Source organism: Marmota marmota, unplaced genomic scaffold (assembly GCF_001458135.2).
Source record: "Marmota marmota marmota unplaced genomic scaffold, marMar, whole genome shotgun sequence".
NCBI classification, from domain to species: Eukaryota; Metazoa; Chordata; class Mammalia; order Rodentia; family Sciuridae; genus Marmota; species Marmota marmota.
The window spans coordinates 3,022,253-3,046,866 of NW_026000082.1; the positions used below are offsets into that span (position 1 = coordinate 3,022,253).

General features: G+C 39.8%; 1 protein-coding gene and 1 pseudogene across 1 annotated transcript in view; one reads left to right on the plus strand and one right to left on the minus strand.

The window, feature by feature from the left end:
- The window catches only part of Ror1 (receptor tyrosine kinase like orphan receptor 1), a 168,119-nt gene that overhangs the window by 110,692 nt on the left and 32,813 nt on the right, over window positions 1-24,614 (minus strand). The window contains exons 2-3 of the mRNA XM_048815236.1: window positions 17,104-17,391; window positions 16,379-16,409 (exon numbers count right to left, since the gene is read on the minus strand). Coding sequence (XP_048671193.1) covers window positions 16,379-16,409; window positions 17,104-17,391 — 319 coding nt within the window. The remainder of the gene's footprint in view (window positions 1-16,378; window positions 16,410-17,103; window positions 17,392-24,614) is intronic.
- On the plus strand, window positions 24,445-24,563 carry LOC125610407 (annotated as a pseudogene).

Sequence of the window (24,614 nt, forward strand, 5' to 3'; positions counted from 1 at the left end):
AAGAGCCTGCGAGACTGTGCCTCCGGGTCAGGTCTGGATTTGGGCTCTCGAAGTGGTGTCCCACTCCCTGGGTGGGGGTGGGGAAGAGCCGGCTGCCGCCGCTTGGAAAGTCCTTGCTGCGCCATAACCGGCTTGCGCACATGGTGGCCGCTGCTCGGATTCACGCACCCTCCGGTAACGAAAAGTATTTAGTAATAGCCTTTCGCTGCAACTTTTTTCCTGATAATCCTTCCTCCTCTGAACTTTCTTTTTCTTTCTGACTAGAGTTCCTGGGCTTCCGTCAACACATGCCCTAACTATTCTTGGTTCCACTGGGGTGCCTTCTTCCCTTAGTAATTTACTTCTCACCCCTTCCATATTTTCGTCACAAAGACAATACAACATTTCAAGACAAAACAAGACACAAACATACTGTATCAATCTTCTCCATTTTCTCAAAATGGCCATTTTTCCTCTCGCCCTATCTGCCTAGGGACGAGCAGGTTTGCTCCCGTCCTATCTAGGGACGGGCAGCTTTTTCTCGTCACTTACCCCCGAGTGTCCCGGGGCTCCCCGTGCGGGCCACCATCTGCCGCAGTCTGGCTGCAGCAAAATAATCGGGGGGTGACGAAGAACTTGTGTACATTGATACAGCAGGAGTGGGAGCCCTCAAGACTTTCTTGAAATGGAGGGATGCTTGCCAAATACTCAATAATCAAAGACAAAAATGGCAATGTGATTTACATTTTTCAACGATCCCACACTGTATCAGAACAAGCTAAACTTTTAGCTTGTAACTTAGCTAGACATTTACGGAATGCATGTTGTAATTGAGGCTTTTCACAATACAAATCAACAATCATGGTTTTTATACACTTAACATGAATCACTAGGCAAAAGATTTTAATTGTAATAGGCAGCATTTTGTAAGCTGGCCACAAAAACTGCAAGAAAAAAATTTCAGGAATGCTTTGTGGATATTGATAAATTTAGGCTGCTTTTCAATTTATGCACTATTTCTTTGAATTTGATATAAATAGTAGTAAGTTGATACAAGATGTAGTGCATTTATTTAACTTGGATAGTCATAGCTTGGAAACTAATGTACTGGGGGTTCAAAGTCAAATCAGTTCCTCTAAAAGTGATGAACCAGTTTTGTCACTAAAGAAAAAAATGACTTTTGGGTTTTCAAATTGGTTGTGGAAAACTTTGAATACATTTGAAACAACCTGACAATGTGAAACTAGCCTTTTAATTGTCAATTTTATAACACATAAGTATTTTTGATGAAAATTTAGTATTCAAACTAAGATGTGCTGTAAATATAAAATACTAGATTTTGAGGACTTGGAGAAAAAGAATATAGGATATCTTATTACAGAAATCACTTTGATGTATATAAAAAAGACCACTGAATACCTCAGTTATATACAATTTTTACTTGTCAATTATCTCTTAGTAAAAACTGGATAATCATCATCATGTTGAAAAAGTAATATTTTGAGTATATTGGTTTAGATAAAATATATATTGAAGTTAATTTTACTAGTTTCTTTTAAAAATGTGGCCACTGCTAAGTGCAGTGGCACACACCTGTAATCCCAGTGGCTCAAGAGGCTGAAGCAGAAGGATCACGAGTTCAAAGCCAGCCTCAGCAACAGCAAGGTTCTAAGCAACTTAATGAGACCCTGTCTCTAAATAAAAATAAAAAGGAGTGGGGATGTGGCTCAGTGGTTGAGTGCTCCTGAGTTCAATCCCCAGTAGTGCCCCCCTCCACTAAATAAATAAATAAATAAATAAATAAAAATATGGACACCAGTGGATTTAAAATTACTTATGTGGCTTACATTATGTTTCTAATGGACAGTAGAGACACACAAAAACACCATAGCACCCATCATGGTATATTGTAATGGCTTTGAGAGAAAGGTAGGATTTCATGTGAGCACAAAGCGTAGCTACCAAGTCATCTTGGAATGAGTGGAGGGTAGTCACATTATACCTTGGCTATAAAAATTCTAGGCCATCTGCTGAAGTAATAGATAGTAATGACTGACTGACTCATAATGGCTATTCCAATATTTATAGAACATTTCCCATCCAGTGCCAATATTTGCATTTGGGTTATACTACCACTATTTGTATTTTATGCATAAGTTTCTGATTTACAAACTATGCAAGGCTAAGAGAGGTGAATAGCATGGGTTAATCTCAGCAGAATTAAACTAACCTCAGAGTGATAATATTCAGAACCACAGATCACAGGCATTCACTATGGAATGTATATACTAAGGATGTTCTATGAAAGCAAGTTGTTTGAGGTAGGAGGTATGAGCTGCTCAGCATTATTTAGTAATAATAATTGGATTTATAACTTGCCCCTGATTTCAGTCTTGGAGTTTCAATGATTCAGGTGTGTCATGGAGCCAAATGTGTCTTTGGGACCAGCTCACCCAAAGAGCCCTCTACTATGAGATGACATTAGCGTTCTTGGAATCCAGGTGCTTCACAGGCACACCAGGGAAGGTTTGAGACTTACAGACTAAGGGTGTCCTGTACAACCCAGATTGGGGAGGACAAAAAAGTTGGCACATGGAATCTCTTAGCCCCTCTGGGTTGCATATCTAGCTCCTGGAATTCTGAGGCCATATCCCTTGCGTGTAATAAAATTGCTCCATGAGGATAAATTGTTTGTGCACTGTGAATCTGCTCAACAATCAAATACTTAAGGAGACCAAATGTGTAATTCCTGCAAGAGTTCATACACTGCTCACCTCCCAGAACAAGGGGAAGCAGTGCGTAAGAATGGCTAATGTGTGAACTCTGAAGTCCACCTGCCTGGCCTCAAATCAAAGCTTCTTCCTTTGCCAGTTGAGTCTTGAATGAATTACTTCATCCATACAATGGGGATTTGACAGTGCCTCCTCAAGGGATTTGATGAGGTCACACTTAACATGAGTTTTATAAATATGTCCAGCACAGAATAGCACTCAGTAAGTGTTTACCGCAGTTAGCAAATTGTATCTTTAGAATCCCAAGAAGCAAATTTCTAGGAGGTTTTCTTGTTGACCCCTCCTTATGCAATTTAATAGTACTTGCTATGATAAGAAAGAGGGAGGCTGATCACTAATCTATTTTTCCATTTTGCTAGACAGAAAATTAAGACATGAAGCTATCTTGTCAAAGCTATAAGGTAGCATTAAGATCAGAAGAGATTTAAAAAAACGTTCTGAAAATCAGGACTAGTATTACAGAATAAAAGGTCTTATTCTAGTTCCTTTTATAGTTTCCCTTGAGGATTTCACCTTCTTCAAAGCTTTGCCTGTTGACTTAGCCAATAGTACCAACATGGCTGCTCTTTCAGCTTTGACCTTTGCTCCAGGGCTAGTTCCATAACCCAACTGCTCACAGGAATGGTTCTACCAGAGACTGGACAAGGAGGACAGTTGAATGTCTTATCTTTTCCCCATGCCATTTCCTCCCACCTGTCTCCACTCCCACCTTTCTATAGGTAGGTAAATCTATGTGAGCCATCAGTGCAGGGCTGGGCCTGTGTGCCTGGGATTCCCCCCTTGCCCTCTCCCTGCTCTGTTCCATGTAGATGGCCACAGGTAGATGGCCTCTGCAGCGGCAATTCCCAGGCCATGTGGATGGGTCTCTTCTAAGTTCCCCAGTGGAGACACTGGCTTGCATTTGGATATGGGGAGGAAGGGAGAAGCCAAGTAGTTTCTCCTGCCTCATTCTGCCTTGATCAGTAACCCTAGCAGTGGAAGAATCTCTGGTGACTCCACATGAGCCAGACTTGCCATTATTCTAGCCTCCACAGATGATCCCAAACCTGGGCTGGGGTAAAATCACCTCTTTTCTTTGTTCCTCCAGTCTAGATGTTGCCGGGGCTTCTGCCTGTTGCTGATGTTGATCACTGTCCCTTGTGTGACTTTTTAGCAAATTCTTACATTAAATTTCCTGTGTTAAAAATCATAAGTTGGGGGCTGGGGTTGTGGCGCAGTGGTAGAGCGCTTGCCTGGCATGCATGAGGCACTGGGTTCAATTCTCAGCACCACATAAAAATAAAATAAAGATATTGTATCCACCTAAAACTAAAAACAATAAATATTTTTTAAAAATCATCAGTTGGTTATGTTTTCCCAGTGGGTCCTTGATGATGCAGTAGGCATGTGACATTCCAGGCAGAGTTTCTGCTGCTTCCACTACTCTGCTCTCTGCAATATCGTGTTGGAGCAGAGAGCTAGATATGCAACCCACGGGGACTGAGAGATCCCACGTGATAGCTTTTCTGTTCTCCCCAACAAGAGAGGTGGAACTGGGCAGTTTAATACATGTTCCCTTCAGGTGAGAGGGGGATGGGAGATGATATTTCTCAAGTCTGGCGACGTGTATGTGGAACCATTTATCATAACTTTATAACATACTATATCAGGGCTCCTAACTTGTCTGTGGTGGTGCCTGGGTGTGGGTAGTTTATAAATCTCCTTGGGGGTTCTAATGTATGTGTTGGGTTGAGAAATACTGCCCTAGGTAATAATAAAAGGCAGAAGATTTATATGATTTTCAGAAAAACGAGAGTGTAAGACATAGGATCCCACCTATAGTTTTTGGAGCATGTGTAAATACTGGGGGTGGGGGGTGCAGGGAGAGGAGACAGAGACAGGGGAAAGCAATGAGATGAAATTGTCAACAATGATGGTGATGAAAAAAATCTATGACTTGACAAAAAGAGAGGAAGAAATATGAATGTTAGACTGAAAAGGTGAAGGGGATTAGAATTTGCCACCTGAGTACCAAATTGGCATATTGACTGCTGCTGACCTGTGGAAAAATCAGCAATCTCTCCTGCACCAGAGGACAGAAAACCACAGCCACTTCAGAACCATGTGGAGGTTCTCCATAAAACTTTTCTCACTGGCTCAATTTACCTGGGCAAGGTCTGGAATGGGCAGTATGGGAGATCACAAGAGGAGGGAAAAAAAGTGGGGGGACTATTAACACCCTCAGGACAGAGAAAAAAGATCTAAGAGCATATTGCAAAAAATTCAAAACCATGAGAGGGTCTTACTGTAATATAGAAAATATAAATTGAGTTTCAATTAGTCCTCAAATTTGGTTGCAAGAAATCTTAGAAGACATCATAGCCAAAGTTCCTCAATTTGCAAGTAAAAAACTTGGGGTCAGAGAAAGTAAGCAATTGGCTCACTGGCCAGTGAATGGCACAGTAAGAACTGGAACCCAGGTGGGTAAATTCTCTAAATCTGTGCTTCTCAGAGTGTGAGATCCAGCAGCACCATCAAGCCCTGGGAATGTGTTAGAAATGCAGAGTCTCAGGCCCACCCAGAGATGCTTTCAGCACCTGCATTTTAACATCATTCTCGGGTAATTTGTATGCATGTCACAATTTGAGAGTTACTGTTCTAAACCACACTGATTCCTCTGGGGCTGTCTGTTTACCCACAGCCAGGGACAGGGTGGAGATTTTTCTCTTTTCCTTGAGCGTCACCTTCCTTGCAACCTTGGGTAGAAGCAAATGTCAAAACTCATAAACACAGGAAGGGAATTCATCAGGTGTTGAATGAGTATTGTGATATTGATTTTTTAAGTCTATAACTTAAAAACAGCTTAATTAGAGGCTTAGAACATAGAAAGAACTCAATAAGAATGTAGTAAGCAAATGAATAAAACTTTGTCAAATTTGGAAAAGGGCTTTAAAGACAGAGAGTTTTGACCTTCAATTTAGCACATTTTTTTTTGAGCATCTACTATGTACTAGGTGCTGGGTTAACATGGAGATACATATATGTAACTAACTCATATGCTGAGAAGCTCATGGAGGGTGGGCAAGCTTTTGGAAGGTGTGCTCCTAGACAGCAAGGACTTATCTTCCCCTTCTCCCTTTGGATGTGCTCTGCACACAGGGATATGCATTGCCAAGCTTCACAAGTATCGTTTTAATAGGAAGCTTTCCACACCCTGTTCATCCAGTGGGGATTGTTGAGTGATGGTTGTGGATTGAGACATACGGACTTGGCTTCTCAACCTTCTGTACTCTTGGATCTCTTCCCCTGGGATTTGGAAACCCTTCTTATCTAATCTCTCTACACTCTCACCATATGCCCCTGGTCTGCAGAGTGCTGAGTCTAAGGCAATCTGATGAGCTGCTTCCCTGGGGTAAAAGCCCTCTGTGGCTTCACTCAGCTGCTATTTGACTTCCTGGTCCTCTCACTACAAGACGCCTCATCCCTGAGCTGTCTGAGTAGCTGTGCTGAAAGTTATCCTTGAGTTTATCTTGAGTTGAAAGTTCTATTATCACTTCCTGAGCTGGGCCAGCACCCAGCTCCACTTCTTCACTGTGGCTGAGACTTGGAATCAGAAAAAAGAGGGAGAGAGGTCATCAAAAGCTACTTCGTTTTTCTGTGGAAAGAGACTTTAGCCAAAAACCAATGAGAGAAAAGGAAATAAAGGTTTCGATGGCTCTGTTTGGTGTTCAGAGCAGGGAGTACTGTCCAGCAGAAGGACTCTGGCTGTAAAGGTGACATAGCCTCTTGTTTCCAAATAGTGATTACAACGTTGCTGCTGTTGGTGTTGTTAGTCAACATTATTCAACTCCTATGAATGTGTCAGGCACATTGCTACCTACTATAGCAATGATCCTAAGACAGATCATTGTGATTTCACTTAATCTCAACATCCTCATGAGATAGGTCCCGCCCCCACCACATGTAGTTTTAACAACCCAATTCTGTGCAGGAAACCCAAGAGGATGAAAAAAAGGAAAGAAATAAAGCTGAAATTCATTCAATGTGAATTCTACAACAAACTCCACCCTAGGATTTCTTGTGTAATGTAGGTGAGAGAAAAGACAGAGGGGGAAAGATGAAAATTGTTAAAAACAGCGTTTTGGGGCATTTCACCTTGCCCATTCCCATCTTCTTCTCCCAAGTTCTTTGTAGCCTTGAAAATCAGCAGCCTTGCAGTCACTGGAGGAGACAAGTGAATTTTCAGATCCTTAGAGGGCTCATCTCCAGAGAACTGGCATAGTTTGGCCTGTCTAGCAGCTTTCTAGAAAAGTCCCATTCACAGGGCTTGTCCCTATTTGACTAAACTTGGAGTGTCTCAGTGGGAAAAGCCCTAGTCCCAGGATGTTTGTTGAAAAAAATAGCCTATTTGCCTGAGGAAGTGATACCAGTTATGAGAAAGAGAAGCCTTGCCATAAAGCCCAAAAGCTCAAAGGGAAGATCTGAGAAATGAGATGTCCATTGAGGCTTTGAAAACCCTCTGATATATGCCTGGGTTTTGAAGGGCACTCTTATGAGCAGGACTGTGTGCATGGCTGGGAAGGAAAGCCCTAATCTCTCCTCTCTGGCTATCTTTGAGGTCCTGCACTCGTAAGGATAAAAGCAATGGCAGAGTTGTGAACTGCTGGGGTACTAATGGTATGCTCAAACTTTCATGAAACCCTTGGCAAAGGATGGGCAACTTTCTGGTTGAAGGAAATCTCTGTTCATTCAATAACTGCTAAGAGCTATCTATCTGAGACTCTAGTATCTTACATTACACAGAATGTAGACCAAATAGATTGAGTTCAGGTAATACACTAAACAAATGGCAAGGACAATACACAGCAGACAAGAAGGAAGACAATCAGACAATCTGATTTCCAGAGCTGCCATATTATATTATTTAAGCATCCAGTTTTCAACACAATTTACTTCTTTGAAAAGACCAACAGAGTTGGTAAACCTGGACTAGCCAGTCCGACCAAGGGGGTGGGGGGAAGACACAATTTATTAAAGTTCAGAGAAAAAGAAGGGATATCATTATGAATGTTTCAGAAATTAACAGAATGATAAGGGAATACTATGAATAACTATATGCCAACAACTTAAATGATTTAAAGGAATGGACAAATTCCTAGAAAGATAAACTACTAAAACTGACTCAAGAAGAAATAGAAAATTTAAATAAACCTATAACAAGTGAAGAATTTGAATTAGCCATTTCAAAACTTCCCACAATGGCTTTACTAGTGAATTATACCCAACATTTGCTTGAATTAACAGAATTCCTTCCCAACTCTTCTAAAATAATAATAATAATAATAAAAGACAAGGAAATACTTCCCAACTTGTTCTAAGAGTACAGTATTGTCCTGATATGGCAACTAGGCAAAGATATCACTGAAAAACGATAGGCCATTATCTTATGAGCACAGAAACAAAAATCCTCAATAAACGATCAACAAACTGAATTTAGCAACATATAAAGGAATTATACACTATGGCCAAGTGGGAATTTCTCCAAGAATGTAAGCTTGGTTTAACATTCAAAAATCAATGTGATACACCACACCAATATAATAAAAGACTAACTCTTTGATCATCTCATTCACACAGAGAAAGCATTTGACAAAACCCAACACTCTTTTATAATAAGAAACACAAAACAAAATAGGAATAGGATGGAACTTTCCTTATGATAAAGGGCATCTATGAAAACCCAATAGCTAACATCAGTCAATGGTGAAAGACTGAAAGCGCTCCCCTTTAGATAAGAAAAAAGACCAGGATGTCTGCTCTCACCACTTCTTGTCAACATGGTTAATAAACTATCCTAAGATTCATATGGAATGCAAGGGACTGAGAAAAACAAAGACTAAGAGAAACATTGAAGGATATGATGGTCAGTTTTATGTGTTAACTTGGGCAAGATATAGTCCCTAGTTATTCAGGAAATATCAGTCTGGCTGCTATCGTAAAAGTACTTTATAAATGTGATTAACATCTACAGTCAAGTGGATGTAGGAGGTCTTCCTGATAATCTGAGTAGACCTGAGCCAAAGGGTCTTAGAACAGAACTGAAGCTTCCTACCTGTGGACTGCAACGTGAGCAGTTTTCCGAGACTGTCTAGCATGTTTATTTGACACTTGGCCCCAGGACTTCAAACATGGCTTACCAGTCCACACAAGCACATAAACCAATTCTTTGCAATAAATTATATATATATATATATATATATATATATATATATATATANNNTATATATAGATATATATATAGATATATATATAGATATATATATAGATATATATACACACACACACACACCACACATACACACATACACACACACTGGGATTTGAACCTGGGGACACTTTACCACTAAGCCAAATTACTAGTCCTTTTTATTTTTAATTTTGAGACAGGGTCTTACTATAGGGCCTTGCTAAGTTGCTGAGGCTGGCCTCCAACTTGTGATACTCCTGCCTTAGCCTCCTGAGCCACTAGGCTTACAGGAGTGTGATATTCTAGTGGAATACTGACTGATACAGAGAACTTATTTTCTGACTTCAAAACTTAATACAAACCTAGAGTAAGCAAGAATGTGTGAAATTAGCATAAGGATGATATAGAATCAAGAGTCCAGAAATAAGCACATATATTTATGGTTAATTGGTTTTAACAGGGTGTCAAGGCAATCCAAAATAATCCACAGAATAGTCTTTTCAACAACACAAAGGGTGTGGGGACAAATGGATACTCACACACAAATGAATCTGAGCTCTCACACTACACACAAGAATTAACTCAAAATGAACCAAAAATCTAAGCATGAGAGCTGAAACTTGAAAACTAAAACACTAAGAAGAAAATCTACCTGTAAATCTTTGTGGCCTCATATGAGGTAAAGGGTGTCTCAAAAGCACAAAAGACAAAAGAAAAAATCATGAGTTAGACTTCATCAAAATTAAAACCATTTGTGTTTTGAAGAACACTACAAAGAAAATAAGAAAGGCAATCCTTTGACAGGAAATCTTTGTGAATCATATATCTGATAGGGTATGTATCCACAATAAATAAAGAGCTCTTACAACTCAAAAAAGAAAAAACCCAAGTAAATCATAAGCAAAAAATTCGAACAGCTATTTTTCCAGAGACATACAAATGACCAATAAGTGCGTCAAAAGGTCTCAGTATCCTTAGTCATTAGGAAAATGAACATCAAAACCATAAGAGACCACTTCATACCCATTAAGATGACTAAAATAGATACGTAGATAAATAAATAATGACTGAATAAAAAACTAAGTAAACTTATTTATTTATTTTGTGGCACTGGGGATTGAACCCTGTGCCGCATGTAGGCTAGGAAAACATTCCACAGACCCAGGCCTACATCCTTGGGCCTTTTCAGATTTTAAGAAAGGGTCTTACTGAGTTATCCAGGCTGGTCTGGAACTTTCAATCCTCCTGTCTCAGTCACTTAAGGAGCTGAGATTGGAGGCCTGTGATACTATGCCCAATTTATATAAATACATTTTTGAAAAAGGAAAAAAGCATTAGAGAAGATGTGAAAAAGTTCAGATGTCTATACGTTCTTTCTGAGAATATGAAATGGTTCAGACCCTTTGGAAAATAGCTTCGCAGTTCCTCAAAATGTTAGACATAGAGACATCAAATGCTACAAGAACTCTACTCCAACGTATATAACTAACAGATTCAAAACATACACTCCACAGAAACTTGTATGTAAGTAGTAATTGCAACATTATCCAGAATGAGAAAAAGGAGAAGGAAACCAAATGTCCATGAACAGATGAATAGATAAACAAAGGTGGTAAAGCTATACAATGAACTATTATTCAGCCATGAAAAGGATGAAGTATGATACATTCTATAATGAGGACGAACCTCTAAAACACATGCTAAGTGACAGAAACCAGCCACAACAACGAGTATAATATGGTTCTATTTATATGAAAGAGCTAGAATAGGCAAATTTAGAGAGACAGAATTTAAGTTAGAATTAACCACAGGCTGAAGCAGTTTAGTTTTGAAATAGTGAATATGTTTTAAAATAAGATAGTAGCAAGGGTTGCATAACTGTAAAAACACTGAACTGTACACTTTGAAAGACTAACTTTTATGATGAAACTGTACCTCAGTGAAACAATTTTTTAAAAAGAAAGGAAGAAAGAAAGAATGAAAAGAGAAAAGAAGAAGAGAAAGGGAAGGTATCTGTTCTGGGCCCACATTTAAAAAAAAACACACATAAAATAAATTTATTAAGAGCAAAAAACACATGGGACTCTCTGCATCTTGGAGGACTTGGTCCTCCAAGCTGGCAGAACCTCAGACATTCACTCATGGGACTCAGCTGTTCCCGCCCAAGGGAACACTTTTCTATGCCTTGTGCCATTGTTGTGGGGGAACAAAAGGTGATGTGATGGATAGTGTGAAAATTTTTATCTATTGTTTCACTGCCAGAGTGGGACAGGGACACTGTTTCCAGCACAGAAAAGATGGCAGAGGCAGAAACACTGCAATAAGAGATAAGTTAATCAAGTTGGGGGATTATTCCTCCAGTTCAAACTCAATCGATTTTGCATGATAAACTTATTTCCAATATTGCCCAGCATCTATCGATCCTCTTGTTTTTTTACATTCAAATTGTGCTTCTGAAAGTTCTTATAAATTAGAATAAGAAATTCAGCAAGAGTTTCACATGGCTGAGAAAATTTTGCAATATTAAGAGTCATGGGTTGAATCATGTCACCCTAAATTAGTATGTGGATGTTCAAACCCCCAGTGCCTCAGAATGTGACCTTACCGGGAAATGGGATCTTTACACAGGTAATCAAGTTAAAAATAGAACTACAAGGTGGATCCTAACACCTATTATGACTGGTGTTTATTTATTTATTTTTTAAAGAGGGATATTTTGAAACATACTCGAGGCAGAAGAACGTGTGAACCTCAAAGCCGAGAATGAAGTGATGCATGAACAAGCTAGTAAAGACCCCAAGGTGCTGACAAACCAAGAATAAAAGAAGATCCTTCCTGCTCCCTCAGAAGAACCAACCCTGCCAGCACCTTGATTGTGGATTTCTAACCTCAGTTTCTACTGTTTTAGCCACGCAGTTTATGACACTTTGAAAACCAACAATTAAATAATTCTTATTATAGTAATGTGCCCCATAATGATACTTTGGTCAATGACAGTCTTGTTCATGAGTGTAGTCCCATAAGATTATGATGGGGCCCCAAACCTCCTATTGCTTAGTGGGTCTCAGCACAACCTGTTATTCACGTGTGTGTGGTATTGCTGGTGTGCACACACCTACTGTGCTGACTGCTGTTTAAAAGCTAGCATGTAAAGTGTTATGTGGCACATCATGAGAAGAAATATTGATGCTTCTGGTTTATGTATTTATGAAACTATCTGTTGTCACTTTAGACTGTACTCCCCCTTCTTATCAAAAAGGTTTATTGTAAGCGTGCTGTTACCTTGGATGAAGTCTCATATGTGTCTTATTTGTTGTGTGTCCTGATTGCAGCAGGAGGCCACATCAAGCGACTGATCTATACCACACAGATTTGTGTAATTAAGTTCTCTGGAACTTGCTTAACAATGAGATTGCCTGACATCGAGTTTCTCAGAGTGTATCCTCCCTGATAAGTGACACATGACTGTCCTCTTAAATTCAGACACAATGGGGTAACATGTCGGCATGTTATGATTATTGAAATCTTTTGTATATTCTGTAATAATGATTATTCAGCATATATTATCCCATTTCTCTGTGTGAACTTGGTACATAAAATTCTTCACTTCTCAGAATATATACAAGAGATCAACAAATATATGAAAAAGTGTTCAACATGTTTAGTAATTAGAGAAATGCAAATCAAAACTACACTAAGATTTCATCTCACTCCAGTCAGAACGGCAGTTATCAAGAATATAAGCAATAATAAGTGTTGGTGAGGATGTGGGGAAAAAGGTACACTCATGCATTGCTGGTGGGACTACAAATTGGTGCAACCACTATGGAAAGCAGTGTGGAGATTCCTCAGAAAACTTGGAATAAAGCCACCATTTGATCCAACTATCCCACTCCTCAGTCTATACCCAAAGGACTTAAAATCAGCATACTATAGTGACATAGCCACACCAATGTTTATAGCAGCTGAATTCACAATAGCTAAACCGTGGAACCAATCTAGATGCCCATCAATAGATGAAGGGATAAAGAAACTGTGGTACATATACCCAATGAAATACTACTCAGCACTAAAAGAGAATAAAATTATGGCATTTGCAGGTAAATGGATGGAATTGGAGAATATTATGCTAAGTGAAGTAAGCCAATCCCAAAAAACTAAAGGCTGAATGTATTCGCTGATTAGTGGATGCTGATCTCTGATGGTGGTTGAGGGGCATGGGAGGAATGGAGGAACTTTGGATTGGGCAAAGGGGAGGATGGGGAGGGGTTATGGGGGCAGGAAAGATGGTGGAATGAGATGGATATCATTATCCTAGGTATACGTATGATAGCATAAATGGTGTGTCTCTACATTGTGTACAACCAGGTTATTGAAATGTTGTTCTCCATTTGTGTACAATGAATTGAAATGTATTCTGTACATGTACAACTAAGTAGAACAAATAAAAAATTATTATTTCCAAATTTAAATATCACCTTAGGAATATTTCTGGTACAGTTGCTACTGACTGAGAGGAGTGAATTCTCCCAATGAAAATTGGTATTAAAAAGTAATAAATACAAAAATTAGAAAAAGTTTGTCCTATTTGGCATTGTTGTCAATAGAGCATACACTATATAAACATCTTGTATAAAATAACGTAGGTACTACTTTTGCTGAAACGAAGGCAAAAATTTTTATGGAATGAATACAAAATCATTAATAAATTATATATATTATTTTGGCCCACGAACAGAATACCCAGACATATAAAGTAATGATTAGTCACCTTTGAAAACTGCTGGCTTTCAGTCATAGAAAAACTGTAACTTTACATAACTACATTTTTCTTTTATTTTGTTGTTATGAAGGTGTATTTGTCAATGTGGGAGGATAGAACATATTTCATTTAACAGTTTTGCTAGCTTGATTTAATCTTTTAAATATTTAGATATGTGGTATGTGAGCCTCCATTTGTATTCATGCCCCAGGCCCTATAATTGTTAGGGGTGGGCCAGGAACTAGTAATGACAGCAGAAATAAAGCCTGAAGCTATGAACAGATGCCAAACTAAAATCTGAAATTTGCTTCTACTCTAAGAGCATCCTGAGCACTTTATGAGAAAACCCAATATAGTCCCTTCGTAGCCAGTGACCATAGTCCAAGGGCCCTCGGCTCCTGCCAGGGTTCATACACCTGATACATTTTACTGATGTCCTGATTTTCTGAATGCTAGGTTGTGGCAGGAACATTCTTTTTTTTTTTTCCCCTAGTAATTCTGTGGCACTTTCAAATAAACAGGAATTTATAATTGCATTTCACTCTTATTTTGGAAAAAGTAGCATAAGAATTAACAGAAGGCCTTCTGAGGGATCCTTAATGTGATATTCTCCAAGGCTCTCATTTTGTTCACATCTGCCATCCACTTTTAGTGAGGTTTGGCTTCTAACTAAGGGCTATGAGGACAGAGATGGGAACTAACATTCTATCTGAGATTAGGGGTGGGCCAGGAACTAGCAATGACAGCACAAATAAAGCCTGAAGCCATGAGCAGATGCCAAACTAAATTCACAGGGTAAGTGGTGATGGTTGAGAGAGGCACAAAAAAAAAAAAAAAAAAAAAAAAAGCAGGCACATCACAAGTCCCTAAGGGAAAGAAACCAAGAGCATCAAAATGCCAAGAGGAATGCAATCAAGATGGAGACCAGCCTGCAAAAGGCCCTGTGGGATTTCCAACTTAGATTGCATTTTGGCGTTAAGTCCCTCCAAGCAAAGGTGGTGACTGTACACTACATGATATTGTTCACTAAGTGATGGATAAATGGACAGCGAACACGTAGCAGAGGTGCTGGATGGCAGCAGACACTTCCAGTTGTCAACAGGCATCTTTAAGAAACTTTAATACCTACTCTACGGACATCAGTTCACAAAACTGTTAAACTCTGTCTAAAATTAAAAACCATGAGAGACTTCGGGTTCATCAGAACGATGGCAGCAAAGAAAGAGCAAACATTTCCAGAAATAAGGAAATGTAAATGTTTAACAAGTAACTTTGATTACAACAAATAACTGATGCAGATTGAGCAGGCAGGAAGTCTAGGGCTCAACAGGAAAGGCAGATTAGAGAACCACATTAATCAGCTTGTGATGCAGATTATCAACCACACTTGAAACACAGATTAATAGGAACAAATAAGGTACCAGGGTGGGAAGCATTTTTACAGCCAGTAACAGAAGTTTTAATCTTTGTTTAAATAAGACTTCAAAAGGATTCCACATATAACCTATGGCGAGATTATTGGGGGAAAAAAAAAAACTTACAAAAATGTAAGGCAAAGTGACCAAACTTCCAGCCTTTTCTAAAATCAAGCAACACTTTCTACCTGGGCAAGCAGAATATAATTAGCGCTGGGCTGATTTTAAAGACTTTTAATGGCCTTTAACTGCTGTTGAAGTAGTAAAACAGTGTGGCTGAAGGCCAATGTTTATTTTTACCCATTACCTATTTTATTAATGGGATTGTGGGCCACTGGGCCTCAAGGAACACACCAATGTATTAAAATACCCCACACTGTAATTAAGTGGCACAGAGGGGATTAGAGCAAGCTAAGCGGCGCTTCCATTTGCCATGGGTGTGGTCCAGGCCAGACATGTTGGTGTTCTCAGAATGGACCCAGGGAATTCCGCTTCAGATAATACAAAATATGGAGGAGACATTCTTGCAGAGCAAAGGTTTGAATAATTAGGTCTTTCTCCCCAAATAAAATATACTTAAGGAAAAAATGTCCCAAGAGGATACTTTCAGAGTGGAAGATGAACATCCCTTAAGCAAGAATAAATGGAGTCTTTTATCTTTTAAAGAAAGGGAATCTTTAGACTCCATTAAAAGGGTCTCAGAATGAATCCAAATTCCACAAAACTCTCTATCCAAGTATGGGGCTTCCGTCCCTTATGTGAACTAGAACTTCTCGTTCTTTGAAGGGAATAAAAAATAAAGTGATCACTTAATTTTTGCCCTGTTCAATAAATTTAAAGTATCAGAATGCTTACAGTATGTACAACAGACCCTTTAAGCTGGAGTAAAGTTTCCTAAGCCAGCACCCTGTCATTTTTTGTTTGATTTTTACCGAGTCCACTGTTGCCACTAAATGTTAGATTCATCTTAAAATAGTAAATGTAATAAGATTTGTTGCTTTGATCATTCAGATTCCACATTACCACGCTTAAGATTACTGCCAATGCTGGTCTCCTGTGAATCTTCATATCAGAGTAAAAGTAAAATGGAATGACATTTGAAAACATAGTGTTTGGGCCCTAGCAGAGAACAACATTGCCTTTGCCCTAGAAACCAGTGAGGAAATGCTTAGAAATGACAAAAAAGGAGACTCAAAGTACTTACGAGGAACCTGGACTTGCGGTAGGAGGGGGTCCTGAAGAAATGAAAGAAAAACAAAAGAAATAGTCAGTCTGGGTAATTAGAGGGTGAGTGTGGGTACAATCAAACTACTACAAATTAAAGTTCTCAACCACCTAAAGGGAATATTTATTTTTCTGGGATTTATTATTTTATTCCAGCTCCCCTCTCCAACCACCTCTGTGAATAAAAGCATAGCAAAGAGAACATATCTCTATTCCACAATTCAGGGCTGAAAAATGCTAAAAGATGAGCCAACAGAGTGCATCTTCAGATGGCAGGGAGCTTCCAATAGAAGGCTGAGTGACTGCATGAGGATGTCAATTGCAAAAGCGAGAGGGGGCTTCCAATCTCTGAGGAAGCTGCATGGAAGAAGGGCATGCTCACTGTCATGCCCCTGGCTTGTCTGGGCAGGAGCATCCTTGCGGAGAAGAAGAGCTCTGTGGCATGGTGGTTTGTAGTAAGGGTGTTAGGATCAGACAGAACTGGACCTCATTCCTGCTCTGCTATTTACTAACTGCACAATCCTAAATATGCTAATTAACTACTGGGCCATGAATTATTTATCTGCAAATTGGGTACAGCTCTGCTTGGTTTAGGACTGCTCTACCTATAGTGCTTACTTCCTCCTTCCTTGCCCTGGTGGACTCTGGTTGTCCTAGCACATTGGGCTGAGGGTCAAAGACCATCCCCAGTAGGAGGCTGCTTACCAAACTTGACAAACAAGACTCCAGTGGTGGACACCACCTTCTTGCCATTTGTTGCCACACACTGGAAGTAGCCTGTATCTGTGGTGTCGAGGTTTCTAATCCGCAGCCGCGAGCCATAGTTGGTTGCCCGGAAGGAGATTCTCCGGGGCTCCTGGACCACAGGTGCATCATTTTTGAACCAGCGGATAGTGGGAGGTGGATTTCCAGAGACTTTGCAGTGCAGTTCCGCTGTCTGCCCCAGGGATGTGGTGATGTTATTCATTGGTTCATCCAGGGTCAGATAAGAATCTGTGGCACAAGGGGGAAGGAAAGAAGTGAGAGGGCTGGAGAGAACCTCTTAGCAACCTGAATGGATTCCACTGTCAGAGTCATAGAGAGACAGAAGAGGGGAAGCACATGGAGAAAGCAGAGGATTGAAGCAGTGGCATTTACCAAAACCATGACTGCTAACCCTCATCCACAGGGCCTGCTGCTTGGAGGGAAATTTATTACTAATCAGAATATAAAACTCAAAGTCCTCAAATAACTACATGGTACTCATGGATAAATGTACTTTTTAAGATAAGACGAGATAAGTGCTGGAGAGGATGTGGGGAAAAAGGTACACTCATACATTGCTGATGGGACTGCAAATTGGTGAGGCCAATTTGGAAAGCAGTATGGAGATTCCTTGGAAAACTGGGAATGGAACCACCATTTGACCCAGCTATTCCTCTTCTCAGACTATATACCCAAAGGACCTAAAAACAGCATATTACAGGGACACAGCCACATCAATGTTTATAGCAGCACAATTCACAATAGCTAAACTGTGGAGCCAACCTAGATGTCCTTCAGTGGATGAATGGATTAAAAAAATGTGGCATTTATACACAATGGAATATTACTCAGCAATAAAAAATAGTAAGATCATGGCATTTGCAGGGAAATGGATGGCATTAGAGCAGATTATGCTAAATGAAGTTAGCTAATCCCCAAAAAAAACAAATCCTGAATGTCTTCTCTGATATAAGGGGGAGGGTGACTAAAATGGGATTGGGAGGGAGAGCAAAGGAGGAAGACTACCTCTAGATAGGGAATAAGGGTGGGAGGGAAAGGGAGGGAGAAGGGGAATAGCATGGATGGTGAAAGAAGACCCTCATCATTATACAAAATACATGTATGAAGATGTGAATTTGGTGTCAACATACCTTATATATAATCAGAGATACAATAAATTATTGTATAATGGTGTATTAAGAATTGTAATGCAAAATAAATAAATAAATAAAATCATAAAAAAAGATAAGACAAAATGAACCTTTGTGTTTCAGATTATAAAAATAATGCATGCTCCTTGTTGCAAATTCCAACAGAAGAACGGGGGTGGTGGGGGGTGGGGAGTAAAATTTACCTAAAATTATTTCTACTCTAAACTTACATCTTTCTTAACCTCTGGCAAACATACTTCCAGTTTTGCCACTTTTTTAAAAATATATTTTTTAGTTGTAGATGGACATAATATTTTATTTACTTATTTTAATGTGGTGCTGAGGATTGAATCCAGTGCCTCATACATGTGAGGCAAGGGCTCTGCCACTGAGCCATAATCCCAGCTCCCCCCCCCCCCAATTTAGCCACTTTTGATAACAAACAAATCATCAAAAGCTAGGAAAAGGGGCTGGGGGTTGTAGTTCAACAGTGGAGTGCTCGCCTAGCACAAGCGAGGCCCTGGGTTCTATCCTCAGCACCACATAAAAATAAAATAAATAAAATAAAGATATTGTGTCCAACTACAACTAAATATTTAAAAAAAAAAAAACCTAGAAAAAGCAGGAGCAACACATTTAGATCTACATGGCACAAGACTGAGAAATGTGCCTGAAACCTTCCTGAACTGAGGGGTGCTTAACAAATGAGCCACATCCCCAGCCCCCCCTTTTTATATACTTTTATTTAAAGATAGGGTCTTCTTAAGTTGCTAAGTGCATTGCTAAGTTGCTGAGGTTGGCTTTGAACTCATGATCCTCCTGCCTCAGCCTCCTGAGCCACTGGGATTACAGGCATGAGCCCTGCCTCCAGCTAATGCTCCTTCTTGACAGAACATCAGTGTCCCACAAACTACCCTGAAGTCTTTTGTAGTCAATCCCTGCTCTCAAACATATCCTCCCTCCTATCCCGAGGCAACTACTGTTCTAATTTCTATCATCATAATTAATTTGCTTATGCCAGGATCTCATATAAATGGAATCATGCTATAATTGTGTTTGGCTTCTTTTGTGATTTTGTTGCATCAAAGATTTTAACAATGAAATAAGTTATATTTAGGATTATTCTTCAATAAATACTGTTTTAAAAATCATACTAAATATTAGTTGTGGAACCCAGAGGCAAATAAAATAATATGAAATTAGGTTTACTATTTTAAAAAATTGCTCGCTCTTCACATATATGCAGTTTCCTTTGGTTCTGTCTTTCCTGACCACACATCCTTGGGTAGATTCTCTGTCGTACTTTCCCACCATTCACTGCTCTCTGTCCATCCCTAGCCCCAAACCTGGGATGCTTGTTAAGCAGTTGCCTTCATTGCTACACTACAGCAAGCAGCTGCAAGGCAGGCCACAGAAGGTTCTAGTCTCCCCTCCCCATGCATCACAGAGCCCAGCAGTGTCCAGCAACTCCCTGCAGGGATGGACGTGTTTTATGAGCTGCAGTGACTGGCGGCCTCTAATCACACATGGCTTACAGAGCTCATGAAATATGGTTAGAGGACAGAGGAACCAGATTTTTAAACATAAACAGTCACAAGTGGCTAGTGGCTACTGTATCGAACAGTACAGTTGAAACACAGTAAATTTGTTGCATTTAACGGAAATTTATTGGAAAATAACATTCTCGAGCTCCTTAACTGGGTTATTTAATTACTTGAATGCCTATAAAATGAGTTCATAAATGCTAAAAATAAATGATTCATTATTTGCTATCATTTTCCACCAACAAATTGGGAAGGGGTGTTGCTAAAATCTGGCAACCCCTCAGGAGCATGCCGCATGTGTGAATGGCCCTTACCGGGTGCATGTGGTGGAAAAGAGACTAAGCATGACCATCATTCACTGTGTTACCATAACAATAGTTTTCATCTCTCCTAAGCCAGTGAATAATTATTTCTCACCACACACAATCATGGTTCCATAAATGATTTTGCTAATGCCTTGCTTTCTTAATATATATTCTGATCTCTAGTTTAGAGCATGTTTCTATAAGGAAACTATAATTTCATATATCATAATATGCACATATGTATGCATATATATCGTACATATATATGATGCTATATATATTCTATTTTGTACGTATTATACTTATCTTTTTCAATCCGTGAATCTGTTTGTTCATGAATATAATCACACATGATCTTTAGATGTTGGAGATATGCCCAGAAGGTAGGGAGTTATTATTACAGCTTTAAACCCCAACTGACGCTTTGATAATGTATAACTACACACTCTCTGTAGAGAGAAATGTAGACATAGCAATCACATAATACCAATATAAGCGTAGTTATTAATTTTCCATTGGATAGATTCTGGAATTTAATTGGCTGGGTGTGAATCTCTGGTCTTCCCCCTGCCTATCTGTGTGAACCTGGGCAAGTTATTTAATCTCTCAGTACCTCAGTTTAGCCAACTGAAAAACAGGAATTACAGGGTTCCACCTGGCAAAACCGTTAGTGAAAGATTAAATCAGGTGACGCCGTAAAGCACTTAAAACCAGTGTTGGGTGAAACATAAGCACTCAGAAATGTTAATCAATGTTGCTACTATCATTTTTATAATAATAACCTCTACATAATGGCAGATTACATAATGTTTTCATGGCCTCCATCTCCTGTTATCCTCTAATGTCTGGGTCAGTAGGAAAGGCACATTAATTGACCAGGATTCCCAGTTGTAGACGAGAAAATTCTGACTCAGAGATTAACTAACTCGCCTGTGATCACACAGCCAACTGCCCAAAGCTTCCATCATCAATGGCCTTCAGTTCTTAGCTTGGCCTCACACCTATACGAAATCCAAGGGAGGCAGCTGCCAAAACAGCAGCAATAACAGAGGGCCTTGTGATGCTGCCATATGTAGAGGGTTTATTTTAGTATTAACCAACATGGTAACTCTGAGAGGGAGACTTGCTATTGCTGCTTTAGGAGGAGGAAACCTGGGATTAGAGAGGGGAAGTGACTTGCTCAAGGTCTTCTGGCCAAACTAAGGTCCATTTCACGTCTTTTTGGTTCCACCATCTGGCTCTTCCCGCTTCATCAAACTGCTTTGGTACTTGAGCCCCACCTAGGGCTGGGCACAGAGCTGGGATTGCTGCCTAACTCAGGGTGGACCCCAACACACAGCCACTCTCAGGCCAGGGCTCTTCCCCTACCTCCGGGGGTCTGAGCTTCAGCCATGTTTCCAGTGGGTGTCTCAGTGCCAGGAATCTTGCCTGACCTGCTCTGTACAGTATCCATATTACACCCATCTAAAAACAAAAAGCGGGGTGTAGGGCAACTGGAAACCAGTGTGTTTCCAGAAAGAACAAAGGAAACATAAACAGATCTTTGTGTTTACTGAGCAATGGAGCCTTGCCACAATTGGAGATTTGGTCTTGATTTCTTCCCAACATAGAAGAAGATTGGCATTTGTTGGCCATCTGTAGCTACTCACTTAGCACGCAGGACTAAAAAATGGTCTGCTCCTCAGCTGGGCAAAAACCAGAAGCATCAGAACAGCATTTTGCCTAAACGACAGGAAGGCATTCTGTGCCGGGAATAAAATAAAGTGAAAACGCATGTCTGCATCCCTGCTCTCTTTCTTGTTGTTAACGAGCCCTTGGCCAGGATCCATTCTCTTCCCACAACCAGCTGGAACTTCGGTGGCAGCCTCGTGGGCCATGCTAGGGGCCCAACTCTAGTCTTATCCAAAGCTCAGTGTGACCATTGCAGATTCTGATCTAGCCGTTCCTTTCAGAGAACACCTAGGCTTGACCTGCACACTGGACTCAAATACCAGTTCTGCCCCTAATAGCTGTGGGGGTCCCACAGCCACTTCACCTCCTTAGGCTTTGCATTTGTTGTCTATTGCTGGGGTCTCTGGGGGTCTGCCCCTTCTGGGGGAAGTTTGTATTTCCACTTGGGCAGAACCATTAAATGACAGGCAACAGGTGCCTGCTGAACCTGAATATAAGACAATGCCATTTGGCCCTACATTTGAACCTGGCTGTTTGTCATTTTTTCTGGTGGTTTGATACCTCTGACAATGTGTGCTTGGGCTGTGGTACATTTCTGACCCCTTTTCCCCTTCTTTCTTAGACTATAAATATTGACATGTCAGACTTGTGGGTGGGAGGTGGGGTATAATCTGGCTTGAGAGAAAAAAGTCTCAGTTCAATTGACTCCACCTTTAGTTGTATGTCCCTGAACTGACTCTGTCTCCTGGTGGCAATACCAGTGGTAATGACAAATGGTACTTATTATCACAGCAGGTGCTGTTACGAAGATTTTATAGATGAGTAATTTAAGGCAGAGAGGGTAAGAAAGTTGTTCAAGATCACACAGACACTAAGAAGACATGAGATTTCAAATTATTTTGGCTCCAGAGCTCACGCTCTAGAACAGAAATTCCAGAATCTTTCAGTCAGTCTCAGGATTTTAGTATTTAAAATACTGAAAACCCCACAGAGAAAATCTTAGATTTTAAGATTTTTATTTTAATAACCCCAACTTAAAATAAATATTTTAATGAAAACAACTGTACTTTCCACACACACACAATAGGGAGAAGAATGGCATGATTTTTATACTGCAGCAAATGTAGTATTTGCTTTTAGAGCAGAGACTACTATATTCTCCTGGATTAACATTCAGGCTGTGAGATAAATTGTATTTGTTGAAGAAAATCTTGACTTCCCACATTTGAAAAAGGGAGAAGCATTTTAACAGCCTTTTAGATAATTTAGGATACTGTTCTTTGATACTACACCAAAATTCGACAAGGGGTAGTTTCTTAAATTGCCAGGTGAAATCTAAACCATATAAATGAACATTTCATACTTCATTACATTAAAAAGGACTGATTTATCTCGCACTTTGAATGCATCACCAACCCATGTATGGTTTTGAAACAGAATGTGTTGTCCATTAAAAAACATAAGATCACTTATATATATGTATCTTTCACATGTGGACACATTTAATTATATAATATAGAAAAGTCACATACATCAATATCATCAATGTCATCAGACAAGATTGGGAAGCTATGAAGTTCATGGTGATAGCTAAAAGTTTTCCAAACTTCTATTTTTTGCTTGAAAGGTCAAATTTTATCGCTGGCAACTAATGCTATCTCCTGTTTCCTTGAAGTGGCAGGCTCATTTGGTTAAATCTCAAGAATAACTAAACATAGTTTGTTAGTCATTCCTTCAAGTAAAAAGGGTCTAGTTCCGCTCAAAACTCAAGTGCTTTTCTTTGAGACCCTCATTGTACTGGTTCCTCAGGAGTCAGCTAGAGATCTTTACATAAGCTTCCCATTCTGCCATATGCAATACTAAAGAGACATTCTCCAGGGTCGAGACTTAATGAAATCAATAATTTTTTGCTGCTTTGTTGAAGACATTCTAAAGTGCAATAGTTTTTTGTTTTATTTTTACTGCAGGTGGATGGCAATGGAGAAGATGACCACTGGTGTGGCACAGTTTGGTGCCACTGTCTTGATACGCACTAAGGCCCCAGCTGTTTTGTGCACCATTGCTTTGCAGGATGTGTACACTGCACCAGAGGATGTAAGACCTACTCCAAAGCTCATATCTAATAAGAGGCAAAGCCAGGATCTGGACTTCAAGTCCAGTGTTCTTCCCATCACACTTTAAGCTGCCCTTTCCCGCCCTTCCACCTTCTAGTCTGGTCTGAAATTCTTAAGAGCAAGACAGTTTAGCTCAAGCCTTGAGCATTTTAAGTCAGAGAGAAGAGAGGGGTGATTTCTAAACAAGCAGTTTGGGGCTCTGGGAGAGTCCCAAATGACTGTGTCCTATATGGGCAAAAGTTTGAGACTCCAAATAAAAAAAATCGGCATTTTTTAAAAAGTAGGAAAATGAAATGCCAATATCCTTTTAATGCCACCATTTCCCCCACTCACAAAAAGTTAGAAAGCTAACACCACTCCCCCCTCCTCCCCCTCCTCCTCCTGCTTCTTCTTCTTCTAATTTATGAAGATTGGGCACTGTTCTGAACATCTCACATACATCATCTTATTTAAACTTGAGAACACACCTGTGAGATAGGCACTGTTATTACCCTCATTTTAGAGATAAGAAAGCTGAGTCTATAGCCATACTACCCTGAATGCATCTAATTTCATCTGATCTCAGAAGCTTAGCAGGGTTGGGCCTGGTTAGTCCTTAGATGGGAAACCAATTGGGAATACGGGGTACTGTAGGCTTCAGGCTGGGGACAGTTGGTAAAGTGCTTGTCTCGCATGCACCATCCTCCC